Source organism: Gadus morhua, chromosome 8, assembly GCF_902167405.1.
Source record: "Gadus morhua chromosome 8, gadMor3.0, whole genome shotgun sequence".
NCBI lineage: Eukaryota > Metazoa > Chordata > Actinopteri > Gadiformes > Gadidae > Gadus > Gadus morhua.
Window position 1 is genome coordinate 3,634,128 of NC_044055.1, and position 16,832 is coordinate 3,650,959.

At 53.1% G+C, this 16,832-nt stretch overlaps 2 protein-coding genes across 2 annotated transcripts in view; one reads left to right on the forward strand and one right to left on the reverse strand.

Moving 5' to 3' along the window:
* Nucleotides 1-16,832, forward strand: part of LOC115548598 (verrucotoxin subunit beta-like) — a 205,966-nt gene that overhangs the window by 84,421 nt on the left and 104,713 nt on the right. The gene's annotated exons all lie outside the window — the stretch shown is intronic.
* On the reverse strand, nt 4,909-12,922 carry LOC115548597 (unconventional myosin-X-like). The gene is made up of 8 exons (XM_030363346.1): nt 12,769-12,922; nt 11,667-11,964; nt 10,639-10,846; nt 10,397-10,533; nt 9,926-10,046; nt 7,735-8,220; nt 7,270-7,461; nt 4,909-6,615 (listed from the first exon to the last, which is right to left on the reverse strand). Exons 1-8 carry the CDS (start codon nt 12,920-12,922, stop codon nt 6,505-6,507), a joined length of 1,707 nt encoding a protein of 568 aa, XP_030219206.1. The 3' UTR covers nt 4,909-6,504.

Sequence of the window (16,832 nt, forward strand, 5' to 3'; positions counted from 1 at the left end):
CTAGGTGGAGGTAGTGGACCGCGTAGCAGGACGCTGCGTGACAGTACCCCCCCCTCTACGGACGCCTCTCGGCGGACGCCCAACACCAGCAGGATGATCTCGGTGGAAGTCCCGGACGAGCGAGGCATCCAGGATATTCCTCCGGGGAACCCAAGAGCGCTCCTCGGGACCGTACCCCTCCCAGTCGACGAGGTACTGATGCCCCCGCCCGCGGCGCCGAACCTCCAGGAGGCGACGGACCGTCCACGCCGGATGGTTGTCAATAACCCGGGGTGGAGGTGGGGGCGGGGCAGGAGGGGACAACGGGCTGGAGGAGACGGGCTTGACCTGGGACACATGGAAGGTGGGATGTATACGGAGGGATGGGGGAAGCCGGAGACGAACGGCACAGGGGTTGATGATAGCCTCGATCTCAAAAGGTCCAATGAACCGGGGGGAGATTTTAGGAGAGATTCCCTTCAAGGGAAGATCCTTCGCCCGAAGCCAAACCCTCTGGCCGGGGACGTACAGGGGTGCAGGTAGGCGGCGCCTATTGGCCTGTAGTTGGGAGCGGAAGGATGCGCGGACCAGCGCAGCGCGTGTACGCTTCCAAGTACGCCGGCACCTGCGCATGTGGGCCTGGACAGACGGGACTGAAATCTCCTCCTCTAGCTCGGGGAACAGGGCTGGTTGATAACCAAGCGAGGCCATGAACGGGGATAAACCGGAGGACGCGTTGACCAGCGTGTTGTGGGCGTACTCGACCCAGGGGAGCTGAGAGTTCCAGGATGAGGGGTTAGCGTGAGAGATACAGCGGAGAGCTGCCTCCATCTCCTGGTTGACCCGCTCTGACTGTCCGTTGGACTGGGGGTGGAATCCGGAGGAAAGGCTGGGTGTGGCCCCTAGCGCAGCGCAAAACGCGCGCCACACCTGAGAGGTGAACTGAGGACCCCTGTCCGAGACGATGTCCACCGGAATGCCGTGAAGGCGGAAAACGTGCTGGACCAGGAGGTCCGCGGTCTCCCTTGAAGAGGGGAGCTTGGGGAGCGCGATGAAGTGTGCGCCCTTGGAGAAGCGGTCTATCACGGTGAGGATGGTGGTGTTACCCTCGGACGTGGGCAGACCGGTGACGAAGTCCAGGGCGATGTGAGACCACGGTCGACTAGGAATGGGTAGAGGTCGCAGCAGACCGGAGCGGGAACGAGTAGACGTCTTATTCCGGGCGCAGGTTGCGCATGCTGCGATGAACGCGCGGACGTCCGCATCCATGGACGACCACCAAAAACGCCGGCGTATGAAGTCCAGTGTGCGGGTGATTCCTGGGTGACAGGTAAGCCTGGAGGAGTGAGCCCAGAGCAGAACCCTGGACCGTACGGCGTCTGGAACGAACAAGCGATTCGGAGGACCGGTACCGGGGTCTGGCTGCTGACTCTGTGCCCGGCGCACCGCGGACTCAATCTCCCAGGTAAGAGTAGCGATCAGGCAAGCGGGGGGCAGGATGTTCTCGGGGTCGGAACAGCGATCCTCGGGGGAGTGCAGGCGGGACAGGGCATCCGGCTTCCCATTCTGGGAACCGGGACGGTAGGTGAGGGAAAAATTAAATCGCCCAAAGAACAAGGCCCACCTGGCCTGCCGGGAATTCAGTCTCTTAGCCGACCGAATGTACGCCAAATTACGGTGGTCGGTCCAAACAATAAAGGGCTGGTCTGCGCCCTCCAGCCAATGCCGCCACTCCTCCAACGCGAGCTTGACGGCCAGAAGCTCGCGGTTCCCGACATCATAGTTCTTCTCTGACGGAGACAGCCGGCGGGAGAAGAAGGCGCAGGGGTGGAGCTTGTGGTCAGAGGGAGAACGCTGGGAGAGGACCGCGCCCACTCCGGTGTCAGAAGCGTCGGCCTCCAGCACGAACTGAAGAGCGGGATCAGGCTGCACCAGGATGGGTGCAGAAACGAAGCGGAGCTTGAGGCTCCGAAATGCGGTCTCAGCCTCCGGAGGCCACGAAAAGGGGGTCTTAATGGAGGTCAAGGCCGTGAGTGGTGCCGCGACTTGACTATAGCCTCGTATAAACCGACGATAAAAGTTGGCGAATCCCAGGAACTGCTGCAATCTCTTGCGGGTTGGGGGGGAGGGCCACTCGGCCACCGCAGAGACCTTGGAGGGGTCCATACTGATCTGACCCTGACCGATTATATATCCCAGGAAGGAGACGGATGGCACGTGGAAGACGCACTTCTCCGCCTTGACATATAGACGGTTCTCGAGCAGTCGCTGTAGGACCTGCCGGACGTGGACCCGGTGCTCCTCCACAGATCTCGAGAAGATCAAGATGTCGTCTATGTACACGAACACGGAGCGGTTCAGCATGTCCCGGAGGACATCGTTGACTAGGGACTGAAAAACAGCGGGAGCGTTGGAAAGACCGAAGGGCATGACCAGGTATTCAAAGTGGCCCAAAGGAGTGTTGAACGCGGTCTTCCATTCATCTCCCTCCCGGATGCGAACCAAATGGTAAGCGTTGCGAAGATCTAGTTTAGTGAAGAACATGGCTCCGTGGAGGGGGACGAAGGCGGAACTAATGAGGGGCAAGGGATACTTGTTCTTCACCGTGATGTTATTCAACCCCCGGTAGTCGATGCAGGGACGGAGTGTGCCATCCTTCTTCCCCACAAAGAAGAACCCTGCTCCAACCGGTGAAGAGGATGGGCGGATGATCCCAGCAGAAAGAGATTCCCCAATGTACTTCTCCATCGACTCACGCTCGGGCCGAGAGAGGTTGAACAGACGACTCCCTGGGAGGGGAGCCCCGGAAAGGAGGTCAATGGAGCAGTCATAAGGGCGGTGGGGGGGCAGGGACAAGGCGTGGGACTTGCTAAACACCTCCCCGAGGTCGTGATACTCCTCCGGAACCGGGGATAGGTTAGGGGGCGTGGGGGCCGGCTCGAGCTCTGGTGCTCGAGGAGACTGAGCGGACCGTAGACACTGGGACAGGCAGTGGGTACTCCAGGACATCACGCGACCGGTTCCCCAATCGATCCGGGGGTTGTGAGTCTTCAGCCAGGGGTAGCCCAAAACGACCGGGGAGAAGGGGCTGGTAATCACCATAAGGGAAATGGACTCGTGGTGATTCCCGGAAACGAGTAGGTCTACCGGAACGGTACGGTGCTCCACCCGCGTGAGTGTCCTCCCGTCTAGTGCCTGGGTCTCGATGGGGGAAGGCAGCGGAACCGTGTCGATCTTCCATCGCAGGACCAACTCCCGATCAATGAAACTCTCGTCGGCCCCAGAGTCCAGGAGGATGGAGAGCGGGAGGGCCTGATCCTGCCACAGGAGGACTGCTTCCAGGAGGGGACGGGAGACCGAGGGGTTACGGGAGCGGCTCGCCAGGATCCCTCGGCTTACTGGCAAGCCCGATCTTTTCCCGAAAGCGAAGGACAGCCAGACCGGAGGTGGCCCGAAAGACCACAGTAGAGGCAGGAACCGGAGCGTATACGGCGTTCCCTCTCCGCGGGGGAGAGATTCGTGCGTCCGATCTGCATAGGCTCGGGGGAGTGTCCTCGCTCGCGGCGAGGTGGAGCGGAGAACGAAGCGGAAGGCCGAGGTGTTGCGTGCAGCTCGGACCCGTGCGAGACTGGGCGTGAACCTCTCTCCCTGCGGCGTTCGCTCAACCGATTGTCGAGCCGAATAGAGAGGGCGATCAGCTCGTCCAGATCCGTGGATTCCTCCCGGAAAGCAAGCTGGTCCTTGATGTCATCGGATAGAGCGTTTAGGAAAACCCCCTGCAGGGCCTCCCCGTTCCAGCCGCTTTCAGCCGCCAGGGTGCGGAACTCCACAGCGAAGGAGGCGACGCTGCGGGATCCCTGACGGAGATGTAGAAGGCGCTGAGACGCCTCCTTTCCCCGGACCGGGTGATCGAAAACCATCCGCATCTCCGCGGTAAAGGCGGAATAGTCTCTACAGACCGCGGAACCACGTTCCCACACGGCAGTAGCCCAAGCGAGCGCCTCGCCTCGCAGGGAACCGATGAGGTAGGCGATCCGTGACCCGTCGGTGGGGTAGGTCAGAGGCTGTAGTTCGAAGACCAACGAACACTGGAGAAGGAAAGACCGGCAGGACCCCAGGTCCCCATCATAGCGTTCTGGGGCAGGAATGTACGGCTCCCGGGACGAAGCCGATGGACCCGGAACAGCGACGGATGGATCCGGCGAGACGGCGCGCAGTGACTGTATAGCCGCGGCCATCTCACGAAGGTTGGAGGTAATCTCTTGCAGATTTTGATCGTGCTGGCCCAGGAGAGTTCCTTGATGGGAGATCCTCTGGCGGAGTGACTCTGTATCCGCTGGGTCCATGTTTCGGCCAGTTCGTACTGTTAGGGGGTACGGAACGTGGAGACCCAAGCGCAGACACAGGCAGAGACGAGGTAAAGGGAACGGGGTTTATTTGGAAGGTAGAAGCGTCAGACAGGCGGGGAGTCGGGAACCAGGAGGTGCGTCAGAACAGGCGGAGAGTCGGGAACCAGGAGGGACGTCAGAACAGGCGGGGGATCAGGAACCAGGAGGAGCGTCAGAACAGGCGGGGAATCAGGAACCGGGAGGGGAGTCCGACAGGCAGGGGTTCGGTAACGGGCAAGCAGGGCGAAAGCAGGCGGGTAGTCAGGCAAGCAGGTGTTCGGCGACCGGGGGGTACTAAGAAAGGAAGGAGAGTGTTACCACGGGGACAGACTGTAGGAAAGCTCGAGAATACTAGTTGGACCGATACTGACTGTGCAGGAGTAACGACGAACTGGCGCCGACTGGCAGGAGATCTCCGACTGAAGAAGGAACTGGTGATGAGCTGACAGCACACAGGTGTGGAAGGAGAAGAACCACCGACGCCAAGTGGCCACTAGGTGGAGGTAGTGGACCGCGTAGCAGGACGCTGCGTGACAAGTGTACACAATATACAATAAGGCACAGACGGCAAAGAGCTTTGGAGGGACCAACCGCCCGCGGTGCTCCTGGGAAATGTAGTTCTGCTCCTGAAGAAATGTAGTTCAGACATGAATAAACCTGCGACCAATCAGAAACAAACCACGAGTCCGAAAAACGTTTTGTAGCAGAGAGTACACTATAGAATAAAGAGTATGGTTTAAATCAGACCGACTGGTTATCCTTAAACCGATGCAGTAGAGTATGGATGATTCGTATCCCTTCTGTGATACAAACTCTCTCTATGAACTGATTAGGATTCACAAAATGCCGTCCAGACGCCAGTGTGGATGTAGGACTCGACGTAGGTCCTTGTGAACGCATTAAGGAACATCGGTAGGACAGGAGAGACGGCAGCGTCTCGAGAACAACGAGAGGGATACCTGGATTGACAGCGAGCTTGGTCCTGATTGAGAGTCCTCGAGGCTGGCATGGCAGGGTCCTGTGAGATCCCAGCATGGTTTGAAATGTTCAAGGCGGCTGCATAAGGATGTACATTTACAAACAGACCTGGATATAGCTCGACACAAGGCCCACACTCAAATCCTGCTTTGTAAGTACTTTCTTTTTCTCTTTTTACAAATTCTCTGACCCACCCACACACAAAAATAAACACACACACACACACACACACACACACACACACACACACACACACACACACACACACACACACACACACACACACACACACACACACACACACCTAATGACCCTCATTCCATTCAGGCAGACAACACGAGACAAACAAACACACACGGTATAGTAACAGCCCGTGAAGTGTGACAGCACCTAGCATATAGAAAACAAAATTAGCAGTTTAACTTGAAACAAAAAGATTTTCCCACAGAATCAAAGTCCCCACTCCACCAACAACACAAAGTCAAGTTCGCTCCTTTCCTGACACAATATTTTCCTTCAAGGTGAGGATAAGGGTGAAGTTCAGGCTAACCGTAACCCCAACCCTTAACAACAACTGTGATTCTTTGAAAATAAAGACCTCTGTAAATCCGGGTCAGGGTCAGAGTCTAACCTCAGGGTCAGAGTCTAGGGTCAGGGTCAGAGTCTAGGGTCAGGGTCAGAGTCTAACCTCAGGGTCAGAGTCTAACCTCAGGATCAGAGTCTAACCTCAGGGTCAGAGCCTAACCTCAGGGTCAGAGCCTAACCTCAGGGTCAGAGTCTAGGGTCAGGGTCAGAGTCTAACCTCAGGGTCAGAGCCTAACCTCAGGTTCAGAGCCTAACCTCAGGGTCAGAGCCTAACCTCAGGGTCAGAGCCTAACCTCAGGGTCAGAGTCCAACCTCAGGGTCAGAGTCCAACCTCAGGGTCAGAGTCTAACCTCAGGGTCAGAGTCTAACCTCAGGGTCAGAGCCTAACCCTGACCCCAACTGTGTTTAACAATGACATATGTACACGAGTTTGGTTCCTGGTGGGGATGTGGTGGTTTTTTGTCTCCATGACGCCAGGCTCCTCCCCCTCTCTGGGTCCTGGCCCGTCAGACTGTACCCACACAGCTTCCGGGTCAGAGGTCAAAGTTCAGAGGTCCTGGGGGTCACCAGGGGGTCACCAGGCGCTGCTCTGGCTGCCGTGGCTGCTGAGCGACTGGGGGTTGCTGTGGCGTTTCATCACCATCATGCTGATGTAGGCCTTCATCAGTTTAGCGATGTCCATCACCTGGAGGGGGAGCAGAGCATGGTCAGAGGAGATTAGGTTGGATTAGAGCAGGTTAGGGTTAATCTGGAAACTGGGGAGTAGGGTCAGGGTTTTGGATTAGGGTTCATCTAGGAGCTAGGGACTAGGGTCAGGGCGGTGGATTAGGGGTAATCTAGGAGCTAGGGAGTAGGGTCAGGGCGGTGGATTAGGGTTAATCTAGGAGCTAGGGAGTTGGATTAGGGTTCATCTAGGAGCTAGGGAGTAGGGTCAGGGTGTTGGATTAGGGTTAATCTAGGAGCTAGGTAGTTGGATTAGGGTGTTGGATTAGGGTTAATCTAGGAGTTAGGGAGTAGGGTTAGGGTGTTGGATTAGGGTTAATCTATGAGCTAGGGAGTAGGGTCAGGGTGTTGGATTAGGGTTAATCTAGGAGCTAGGGACTAGGGTAGGGACGGTGTGTTTGATCAGAACAGGTTAAGGGTCAATCTAGCCATCAAGGTTAGGGCGTTGCTAGGGTTCTTCAGCAGTAAGGGGTGAGGCTAGGGTGGGTCTGAGATAGTTGACGGTGAGTTAAGGGTTGTTCTAGAGGTAACCCGGTGTAACTACCCCTGTTGCCACCCTCCTCGACAAGGAGTTTAAGACGACGGAAACAGAGTCTCCAGGGGCCTGGGTACGTACCAGAGGGGTCTCGAAGAGCAGCTCGCGGCCCTCCACGGCGATCTTGTAGGCGTTGGGCAGCGGGGCCCCGAAGGAGAGGATCTGCTCGTAGGGGAACACCTCCAGGGGCCAGGGCTCCCCGCGCTTGTAGAGCGACACGGCCTGCCGGCTGACGCCCAGCCACAGCTCACTGGGGAACGCCTCGTCAGTGCTCTGCAAGGGCACGGACAGGGGGTGAGGTGCATGCTGGGAGACGGAGGCCGCAGAGGCATGCTGGGAGATGGAGGCCTGTACGACGCGCTTTTAATGTACTGTGAAGTACTGGCACTGGGCCGCTTTATAGTGTATGCTGTTTGCCCGGTTTACTCAGTTTCTCCTTACTTTAGCATCTATTTCTGTGTTCCTTAGCACTGCTTTGTATTTTTATTGTCTCCATCTATCTATCCATCTAGCCGGTGACACGGTGAATACGGCGGCGTCCCTCACCTCGACGTTGAAGAGCGTGGAGCCGTAGCCCGCCCACTCCTTCACCAGCGCCATGTACTTCCCCATGGCCTGCTCCTGGTTCATCCCCACCAGCCGCCGCCACTTGTCCAGCACGCTGGCGTGCACCGCCGCCGTCTCCTCGCGCAGCCACGCCTCCAGCGAGTTCTCCTCCTCCAGCAGCTTCTGCCGGCTCAGCGAGCCGCTCCGGAAGCTCCTCCTCAGCGTTCCCTCCAGGAAGCTGGAGCGCTTCCTCTCGCCGCTCCCGGAGGAGGAGCGCTCCGACACCGAGCCGGCGCCCGGGGCGAAGGTCTTGGCCGAGTTCTGCACGCGGGCGCGGAGCCGCGCCACGGGGAACACCTGGGCCATGTCGGGGAGGGGGGCCGGGGAGCCGTGGTCCCCCAGGAGGTACTGCAGCCGCAGGGCCGCCAGGAACTGGAGCGTCTCCTCAGGGGCCGGGTAGCGGCCGCGGATCACAGCCTCATGGGCCTGGAGGGGGAGAGGGGGGAGGGGGGGGGAGGAGAGGGGGGAGAGGAGGGGGAGGAGGACCAGGAGGAGAGGGGGGGGGGAGGGGGGAGGAGGTGGAAGAGGGGGAGAGGGGGGGAGGAGCAGGAGGAGAGGGGGGAGGAGGACCAGGAGGAGAGGGGGGAGGAGGACCAGGAGGAGAGGGGGGAGGAGGACCAGGAGGAGAGGGGGGAGAGGGGGAGAGGAGGGGGAGAGGAGGGGGAGGAGGAGAGGGGGAGGAGGACCAGGAGGAGAGGGGGGAGGAGGACCAGGAGGAGAGGGGGGGGGGGAGGGGGAGAGTAGGAGAGAGGAGGGGAGGAGCAGGAGGAGAAGGGGGAGAGGAGGGGGAGGAGGAGAAGGAGGAGAGGGGGGAGGAGGTGGAAGAGGGGGAGAGGGGGGGAGGAGCAGGAGGAGAGGGAGGAGGGGGAGGAGGACCAGGAGGAGAGGGGGGAGGGGGAGGAGGACCAGGAGGAGAGGGGGGAGGGGGAGGAGGAGCAGGAGGAGAGGGGGAAGGAGGAGATGGGGGGGGGGATGGATGATAAATGATGGATAGAAGGACACAGATGGAGAGATGGACGAGAGATTAATGAATGCAGAGGTGGACAGAGATGGATCCATGTGTAGGGGGGGGGGTGTGGACAGAAATTGATATTGATTACGAGCAAGAAAACTGATTTAAGATTCTTACAAAATTTTTGGGCGTTTATTGTTATTGTAATATCTAAGAACGGTACAAAAAAATACCAGTGGTGGGTAGTAAGGCATTAGAAGTGACGCAAATGAGTAAGAAAGTACTTTTTTTGGGTAAAGAGTACTTTTCACATTCCTTTTTTAAGTCTGTCATTTAACTCTAGTAAATATTTGATTTAGAATTCTACACTTTACTCCATTACATTTTCCATGATGCCTTCATTAAAATGAGTATTTTGATAAACACATTATCTTTGTTGACTGTAATACAAGCGTACACGTTAGCGACGCGCCCTCCCTCGGTCGCATCGTTGCTGCGATTCCATAGCCTAGGAGACGAGTCGACCGTTACGTTGGGAATGAGGACCAGAAGCGCCATGGATGCAGATGCGCAGGAAGATATTTTCGGCAGGGGGTGCGGGGTTACGGTCCACTTAGCGTTTATATAATTCTAAAGATGCTCTGTATTCTGCAGACCACTCTCGAACTTGTTCGTCGTTGTTGCGTCTGGCTGTGAGTGTGAATGCATGCTGTGCGTAGGCTGGATCGCAATCGCGTGAAGACAAATCTGATTGGATAATCAGCTAACCAAACCAGCCTGGTTGGTGTTTCATTGGTTGTGTTCCTACAAAGCTCTTGCCTTTTGTCATATGCACAGAGCTAATTTACGTTTTTTTGTCGTACGTATTGTTGTATGTATGTTTAATGAACAATGCGCACAATGAAGCAACTTGGGAAGAACATTTTAAGAGTGCATCTTTTTCAAAGCCCTCCAATACAAAAATGTAAAGTAACTTGTAATTTGAGTATCTCTATAATAAAGTACTTTTTTACTCGGTAGGTTTTCAAATTGGAATATTTACTTTTACTCAAGTCGATTTCGAAGGAGGCAATTGTACTTTTACTTGAGTATAGATTTTCAGTACTCAACCAAAGTACTCAGTGCTGATACTGTACACGTACAGTATCAGCACTTGGTGAGCTGGCGTTCGGGCCTCACCTGCTCAAACATGAAGGCGAACTCCACGCTGTCCCTGGGAACGCCGTCGGTGTCCAGGAAGCAGTACAGCTTGAAGTAGAACCTCCAGCCGGTGGCCTGGGGGTCCTGGCAAGCTGACAGCCTGCAGAACACGGGAGGAACCGGTCAGAAGAACCAGCGCACCCTCACCCCGACCGTCACACACAATCTCACACTGACAAGCGATTACCTCCCCATGTACGCCCTGGCACTTAAAAATTGTACTTAGCCTTGCGTAACATCTTATCCTAGCTATCTCTGCTGTGTACGGGGAATGGGTGAACCTAGCGATTGTTATTGCTTGGCACTTGGTTCTATGAACATGTACCGACAGCGAAATATTGTTGTTTGTCTTTCTTCTGACAAAATGAAAGTGAAACAAATGAAAATAAAAGCGTCTGCAAAATGTAAATGTTATTGTGGATGAGTGCAGAGAGGGTAGAGGAGACGTACTTCTCAAACTTGGCGAGCACGTCGGCCACCACGGCACGTCCCTCGATGGCCTTGTCCACGCTGTCGTTGTGCTCGAACAGAGCGAACATGTTCCTGCTGCCCTCCATCGCCAGGCCCCAGGTCAGCTTCTTCACCACCTGAGACGCACACAAACACACCATTGTAACACCGGACCCCCTGGTGAGCTGCGGAGCTCAGATGGGTCTCAGATCCGGGCGGATCATGAGTGTGTCTGCACCCACCTCGCCGGCGGTGGTGTGGGAGTTGATGGTGATCTTGCAGGACCCCCCGCCGTGGCAGTGCACCATGGTGGTCATCTCCTGGCGGGCCACGATGGCCCGGATCTCCTCCTGCGCCGGGACGTGCTCCCGGGTGCGGGTCTTCTTCAGGGAGTCCAGGGCGAACGAGGCGTAGCGCTCCATCTCCGAGTTGGGGGACAGCTCTTTCGTCCTACGGGACAAAGGAGGAGGAGTTAGGTTAATGATCCGCTGGGTTAAAGCAGGGGTCACCAACACAGGGCCCGCGGGCACCATGGCGTCCGCAAGGACCACATGAGGCGCCCGCAGGCCTGTTCTGATCATACCACTACTCATTCTTGAACAACTCTTTCCCACCATTTTTTAAGTCATTGTTGATAATTATTGTGAGAAATCATTTACATGACTTAATTAATTAACATGTCTTCACATAGATGAGTATCAATAATCATTAATAGTTATGTATAACTAAAGACAAACTGAGCTAATTTGTTATTTCAGAAGAGTGTATAGAACTGGGTGCCCTTCGTATGACTCAGTGCCCATGAAGTAGCTCTCAGGTTCATAAAGGTTGGTGACCCCTGGTTTATGGGGATTAAAGTTAAAGTTTGAGGTCTGTATCGTGACCTCCCCTACTGGCATGAGGAGTGTCTTCCCTCTAGTTCCTCTAGAGTCTAGACCTCTTGGTAAGGTAGTGAGGTCCTGACAAGGAGTCAAAGGGATGAACTGCGGAACTTCTTTCTAATGGTGGGAATAACCCCCATGGGATCAATACATATAGTGTGCAGCCTCTACTCTTTAAAGAGAGTAATAACCCAGAGAGATACACAAGATTATTTAGGGGGGTTTGAACGCAGAACACATCAACAGAGAGTCAGACCAACAGCCTAACTATTAAGCTATCGCCCCCCATTGCACAAGAGGGAGCACTGGCACGCCTCCTCCTGTCCCTCCCATGCCTCCCCCTTCTCCCTCCCATGCCCCCCTCCATGCCTGCTCCCCCCTCGCCTCACCTCTTGAGGTGGAACTTGAGGTAGCGGAGCACGCCGCGGCTGGGCAGGAAGGTGCAGGCCATGCAGGCCAGGATCCTCCAGCTGCACAGGTTCCCGGGGCCCCCGGGGTGGGGGGGCAGCGCCGTCTGCTTCACCAGCTGGCAGTACAGCTCGTCCCTCAGGGGCCGCAGCTCCTGGCCCGTCCGCAGGACCCCCTGGATGACGGGCAGGGGGTCCGCCACGCCCTCCAGGTGCTGCAGCGAGGCGAACACCTTCAGCGCCTCGTCCTGCAGAGTGGTGGGGCCCTTGGTCCTCAGGGCTGGGGGGCGGGGTCAGGGGGCGGAGGAGGAGGAGGGGGCGGGGGCAGGGGGCAGAGGAGGAGGAGGGGGCGGAGTCAGGGGGGGCGGAGTCAGGGTGGAGGAGTGGGCAGGGGTGGAGGGGCGGGGTCAGGGGTGGAGGAGGAGGGGTCAGGGGTGGAGGAGGAGGCGGGGTCAGGGGGGCGGAGTCATGGGTGGAGGAGGAGGGGGCAGGGGGGTGGAGTCTGGGGTGGAGGGGCGGGGTCAGAGGGGCGGAGTCAGGGGTGGAGGAGGGGTCAGGGGTGGAGGGGCGGGGTCAGAGTCAGGGGTGGAGGAGGAGGGGTCAGAGGGGGGATGGAGTGGGAGGGGAGGCGCCGAGGAGGAGGGGAGGAGAGGTCAAGGGTGGAGGAGGGAGGGGGAGGGGGTGAAAGGGGAGGAGACGAGTCCAGAGGTTGAGGATGTGTCGCGTGTGAACAGCAGAACATGAGAGCACTCACTAGCGCTGTCCACCGTGCTGAGAGGGCTTACAAATCCATCAGAAGATTAACATCGTTAGAGAGGCTGAGAGACGTGTTGATGGAGTCAATAGGTTTAAAGAAAGGGAAGCAAGGCATCAGTGTGGATGAACAAATGAGTGGACGAGTGGATGCGTGGTGAGTGATGAATGGACGAGTGATGGGTGGATGAATGATGAGTGATGAGTGATGGGTGGATGGTTGGTTTGAGGGGTGGATGTTTGGTTTGAGGGGTGGATGAGGGGGGTGGGTGCGGGGGAGTGAGGGACAGACGGTTGGACGCTGATGGGGTCGGCGGTGATGGAGACTCACAGCTGAGGTGGATGTCCCCGTAGGGGAGGGGCAGCAGGGGCGAGTGGAGCGGGTGGTGGCTGTGACGGAGGATGGGGTTCCTCTTGTAGATCTGCTCCACCACCTCAGAGTTCAGACAGTTCTCCTGGAGACACAACCACGGGATAAGTGTCATGATGGAGCCCCGATCTGAGAAATGTCCTTCCTCCAGGTCTCTAAATCATCTGCCGTGACTGCTTAACGTGAAGGAGGACTTCCCTCGACTTAGTGGCCGAGATCAGAATGAAAAATTCACTCAAACAAGAACAGCTCTGAATTCATTAACAACTCTGAATTCCCAACTCTCTCTCTCTCTGTGTCTCTGTCTCTCTCTCTCTGTCTCCTCCCTCTCCTCTGCATCATCGTACGGGCTGATTTCAAAGAAATTGTCAGACTTCCCCATCGCATCCTATCGGTTACATAATATTCAGTCTCACTGGTGGTGGAAGGAAAACAGTCAGTCAGTCAGTCTTGTTTTTGTCTTATGTGAACTTAACACACACATCAGCACATTGGATTGTGGCTGTGATGTACTTTCATCATTCGATAAATACATTTCTTATTAAATGCATGGTTTGTCGTGCTCTTTATCAATAGTTTATAAATGTAGATGTTATGGAAATTCATGATGAATTATTTTTAGGTTTGGGTCCGGGAAGACCCCAAATGTCTCTTTTTGTTCTCGAAGAGAAAATCTTTGGAACCCCTGTATTAAGAACCCCTGTGATGAAGTATCATCACCCTGACGCATGCCTTTTACCTAAAAGAGAATTAAAGATTAATGCCATGATCAGTGTTGACTTTAAGCATTTTAATTGAATATTTTCCACAAGAAATCATCAGAAGAAAGAGTTAAGAACTCAAAGGTGCTTCTGGGTGGGGGAGGGACGGATGGTGTATGGGGGCGATTTGGGCGACGCACTACCAACTGGGAGAAAGAGGATTTATTTTCTAACAAATTCTATCACAGCAAAAGTAGTTTTCAGTGTTCTAGACATATTATCTGTCATTGTCCAATCAGAATCGTTAGATTCATGTCGCGTTTCAAATGCTTCGCCTCTCTGGGCGAACTCATCGACGTGGAAAATCGGCCCAAACTTTTCTTTCAGAAAATGAGCCTTCAATGCATTTTGAATGGGGATTTGGGACTCGCCCTAACGGGCTTTCGTCATACGTAACTGAGCAAAGAGCGCAAAGGGATATCTTCGATCAAGTCACTTGCTAATTTCAACATGGCTGCTGATGTGTGCAATTCCGTTGCGTCTCTGATAGAAGTTCCTTTTAGTCGACGATCCAATTCAGATAAATTGGCATTAAAACAATGAGTACCTCCGAGACCAAAATTAATAAAAAAGCGGTCACACATCGACATTCTGTACCAGAAGCTCCGATATAAGGTGATGCAGTCTTCATCAAAAGGGCCCTCGAGAGCTTCACAAGCAGTGTGCAGACCATTAGGTAAGATAACATTTATATTATTTAATCCTTCTCAAAGCTTTGTTATGAGAACGTTTGCATGAAAGGAGACTGTATTTGTGTCCTTTTTTATAATATATTGCCAGTGGTGTAATCTAGCATGCTTTACTCTGTGCTGGACATCCTGGTTAGGCGAGGCACAATGGATAGCTTAAAAAACAGTGTTTAACACTAACATTATGCATCCCTGCCCATTTTAAGTGGGTATACTCATCATGCCTTCAGTGTATCTTGAACAACCACACATAAAAGGTTGCCCATATTATATTGATATTTTATCGTATTTTTCTAAATGCATACTTGACTGTAGATAGATTTATGAGTGAAGTTACCAACACAATAGATAAAGAGTCTTTAACACTAACATTATGCATTCCTGCCCATTTTTAAGTGGGTATGCTGACATCTTTTTACTGGATAAAGTGTGAACATGTGCATCACATAGACTACAGTACTGTACACAGCCTAACAAACACATTATTGGTTTGTTTGCATTCAGAGACTCTGCAAGAACCATCAGGAACCGACAGACTAAGGACGGCTTTGACAGAAGAGGCGAAGCAGAGGCTGTCTGAAGAGGTCTGCGACACCATCCTGGCTCACACCAAAGCGACCTTGTGAGTGCTACCTTAGTACAAGGAAATATGTTTGAAAGGTACTGCCATTCGTTTCCTGCTGATGCTCTGAATGCCACTGTGAAGGCATATACCATGCTGAACAAGGCAAAGCTCAAGACGGAACTGTCTCTGATCTATGAGAATCCTGAATCAAGGCTTGTTGTGGTGCACTGGCACTGTACCAGGTTATCATGAGCTACAACCTCCAGGAGACATTCTCTGAGACTGAGTTTGTTGAACATTCTCATAACTACTCCTATGACAACAGCTGAAGCTGAGAGATGTTTCTCAACTTTGAAAATATTTAAGACATTCATGCGGAATTCAATGGGTCAGGAACGTCTGAATGCACTGGCCATGCTCTCCATGGAGAGGGAACTAGTCCATGCATTTTTTCAATGAGAAAGTCATTGACCGCTTTGCTGCACTGAAAGAGAGACTAGCAAAGTTTCAGTACAAGTAATGTAGTCTCTGTCTCTGTCTCTCTGTCTCTCTCTCTCTCTCTCTCTCTCTCTCTGTCTCTCTCTCTGTCTCTGTCTCTCTCTCTCTCTGTCTCTCTGTCTCTCTCTCTCTCTCTCTCTCTCTCTCTCTCTCTCTCTCTCTCTCTCTCTCTCTCTCTCTCTGTCTCTGTCTCTCTCTCTCTCTCTCTCTGTCTCTCTGTCTCTCTCTGTCCCCCCCCTTCCCCTGAGGATGGACACTGGTTTACAGCGGCCCTCACAACCGCACACCACCACCCCACCCCTTTCAAGTGTATATTGTATAGTTATCTGCCTTCAGTCTTTCTTGAACAACCACACATAAAAGGTGGCATATTATATTGATATTTTATCATATTTGTCTTAATGCATACTTGACTGTAGATAGATTTATCAGTGAAGTTACCAACACAATAGATTGGCCGTATGTAACCCCTCTTTGCCTTATGAGGTTACAGGTATTTTTGGGTTTCGGTTTCAATTCGAAGTTGGACCAGTTACCAGGATTCTAGGTTAACGCTCATGGAGCCCAGGATGGAACATCAACACTGACCACACTCACACAAAACATAGTTTCAGAACTGTATTGTTAACAACAATTTTCAATATGGAAAATAATAAAATGCGCGCAAAATAAAATAGAAATATAAAGAAATGTCTTTATGGTCTTCTCTTCCTTGATATGAGCTCAGTTTATATCGTTGGGGCCCTTTGATCTTTGTGTTTCCTACCACACCGCAGGTTTGGGAGGTAGTTCAGTTGACTCTGTTCCTTAGTTTCGGCTCGCCATCTGGTTATCTCCAGCGGATGTCTGGAAGCTGCCTGGTGGCTATCCAGTGCTGGTCTCCTATCTATCGTTGACTACCGGTGTCGCTGATGTCCCCTCGACATCGAGCGTCACCAATTCAAATCCTTCACAAAAACCTGACCTGTAGAACAGGCCACATTCATACATCTCAGTAAATTACAACAGGCCATTGTTTCAGTTAAAATAAATAATAACATAAATATGACCTATATATTAATTTAAATCAATTAACAAAAATATATTACCCACATAGGTCTCACTTCAAAGTCAAAGTCAAAGTCTGATTATTGTTGCATGTACCAAATTGCTTCAGCACAGCAAAATTCTTACGACTTGGCAAGCATCATTCATCTACGCAGTAGACGTCATACATATAACAAAAATAACATAAAACTCTAAAACAATATGACAATAAACCATATAAAATGTAACATTAACATACAACAATTTAAAAAAACAACATATATCTCTGTAGCACTATGACATTATAACAATATAACATTTAACATTAACATTCCACAATTAGAGTACAGTAGAAGGGCTAGCAGCAGTTTAAGTGTGAATAGAGAATAAGTTAAAAAGAAATGCTAAGGATAAGTTAAAAGTTTTTAAAATTGTGCAAATATATCTATGAAGTGAATTGTATGAGTGGGGGAGCAGGGAGTAGGT